This window comes from Aegilops tauschii, chromosome 1, assembly GCF_002575655.3.
Source record: "Aegilops tauschii subsp. strangulata cultivar AL8/78 chromosome 1, Aet v6.0, whole genome shotgun sequence".
Classification (NCBI taxonomy): domain Eukaryota; kingdom Viridiplantae; phylum Streptophyta; class Magnoliopsida; order Poales; family Poaceae; genus Aegilops; species Aegilops tauschii.
Window position 1 is genome coordinate 412,191,148 of NC_053035.3, and position 2,270 is coordinate 412,193,417.

A 2,270-nucleotide genomic window follows, 5' to 3' on the forward strand; every position below is an offset into this window, starting at 1 on the left:
TTGAGCCTTGTTGTATTTGTGTTGCATTTCATGTTGTGGATTTCATGAATTATATAATAATTTGATGTTGTGGATTGATGAAATTATTGTTATGTTTGTTTAAGTATTAAATTTGAGATGATTTTTCTTCAAATATGTTTGAAGTTGTCGCGCCGCTGGCCTTTTCTACATCATTCATTGGAGCGGCTGCCATGCGGCTGTCCTATTTTACATCATCTGTTGGAGTTGAACGTTTCCGATAATCTAAAAAAGCATTTTTTGGTGATATAAATTTTACTAGAATCATTTTTTGGTGATGTATTTTACATCATGTATTGGAGATGCTCTTAAAGGCAACATTTGCTATAAAAAAACCTTGTAGCATGTATTTGCTGGAGATGAAACAACATAGGCACACATACACAAAGCAAAGGTTTTTTTCCACAACAAACCACAAATATTTTACTTTTTCATTGAGAAAGAGGATACCAACAGCATGCAAACACTCATATATTATTGATTATTGAATGATAATGCCAAGCAAGCCAAGCATTGATGCCGATGAATCGGCTTACAAGACGGAAAATAAAAACCCCAAGGTGAGGCACATTGGATATGCCTCGTGACGGTATAGAATGCCTTCACAGTTCCCTTCGGGCTACCAGGAGATATGTGTAGGAATACACGATTGATTACTGTGGCATGGAGATGCCAAAGTCAAATCCCGTGCCTTGCAGCGCCTGTTCGACGATTGCATCGAGCCTTGCCGCCATCTCCGGCGTCATGTGGTTGATCCAGTCACCGGACACGCCCTTCCTGAAGAAGGAATGGTTCATCATGGGTTCGTCCTTAATCTTGTTGCCACTTTGGTTCACCTCCAGCTTCTTTAGCTCGCCGAGGCTGCACAACTCCAAGATGGCGTCTAGGACGCCGGCCTTCTCCTCCGCCTCGGAGAATGCGCACCCCAAAAACTCCGCCAGCCTCCTAAGATTGCACTGTGGGTCTCGTAGCATCTCCTCATACCTTAGGAACAACACCTTGTCGGGCCTTCTTCTGCTCTCCTCCCAATGCTCGAGGGCGTGGCGCCAATAAGGGCCCGCCCCTGTGCGGCCCTCGCAGAACAAATCGAAGACCTCCTCGAACCGGACCTGCTCGGGGTTTGGGAGGTAGGTGCGCATGAACCACCACCACGAGACGACCACGTCCTTGGGATCCCGGCAGATGTAGACGATCCGGCACCCGCAGCCATCGCCATTGATGCGCTCCGGCAGCAAGGACAATGGGAAGTGGGAGCCGAAGATACGCGGGGAAGGGTACGCCTCGACGATGTCCCGCACAACGTCGACCGGTTGCCGATAGATTGTGTGGATGAATTTGACGCAGTCATGCGGGTTTTTGTGGAGCAGAGGGTGCTCCCGGCCGGATGGCGGGTGGACGTCCCGGTGCACAGTGGCGAAGGCGAGCGATTTAAGCCAGGTGGTGCCAGACTTGGGGCAGCTCACCAGGAAGATGTCCGTTGGCTTGGGCTCGAAGTGATCGCGGGCTGCCGCCAGGGCTGACAGGTGCCACTCGGGGAACCAGTACCCACGGTACTGTCGCCTCTGCATGTCGGCGGGCGGCGGCACTAACCGCTTCTCGACGGGCAGCGACGGGATGAGCTCGGCGAGGTTGTCCGCATCATTCCTTGCCGTCAGCGCGTCACCGAGGCAACTAGGCTCGAGTTTTTGCTCTAGTACATGGGCCATCTCGTGCCTATTACAAACCTAGTAGGAGTAAGTGCAACTCTGATGAGTCTGATGAGCAAGCGCCAAAGAGCAAGCTGCACATAAATACTCAGTTGAAGGCGTGCAGTTGCGGAGTCACTTTCATTCATGTTTGTTACTAAAAACTACAAAGCGAAGGTATCTCTCTTTCTCGTGTTGGGCGTGGGAATTTTCTATCACTCCCTCCGTCCCACTAACAAGTGGTTGCCGCGTCCGCGTCCGTATCCATCGGCCGTGAACCGGACACCGGGGCGCTGCGCTGGGATCTGGCCACGCCCGAGTTGCTTCCGTGCAACGGAACGGAACTTTATCCTAAAAAAAACGGAAGGAACTTTCCCGGTCGTCTCGCTGTGCAGGGCGCTGCTGATCACGCACGCACGTACGCCGGGTCGATCTTGTTAGATGCAGCCCTGCAAGGGGCAAAAATGGAGCTGGAGATAGCCCGGCGGATGCTAGCTTGTTCCGCCTTAGGACATGTACATTAGTTTAGACAACGGTTGTCTCTAACGACACTCCACCTCAACTATA

At 51.1% G+C, this 2,270-nt stretch overlaps 1 protein-coding gene across 1 annotated transcript; it reads right to left on the reverse strand.

Moving 5' to 3' along the window:
• Positions 1-413: 413 nt before the first annotated feature.
• Positions 414-1,778, reverse strand: LOC109755455 (cytosolic sulfotransferase 13). Its single transcript, XM_020314365.4, has one exon. It carries the CDS (start codon positions 1,722-1,724, stop codon positions 672-674), a length of 1,053 nt encoding a protein of 350 aa, XP_020169954.1. The 5' UTR covers positions 1,725-1,778; the 3' UTR covers positions 414-671.
• Positions 1,779-2,270: the final 492 nt, after the last annotated feature.

Bases quoted from the DNA above. Each gene is read 5' to 3' on its own strand.
- LOC109755455 (XM_020314365.4), bottom strand. From the start codon at position 1,724: ATGGCCCATGTACTAGAGCAAAAACTCGAGCCTAGTTGCCTCGGTGAC.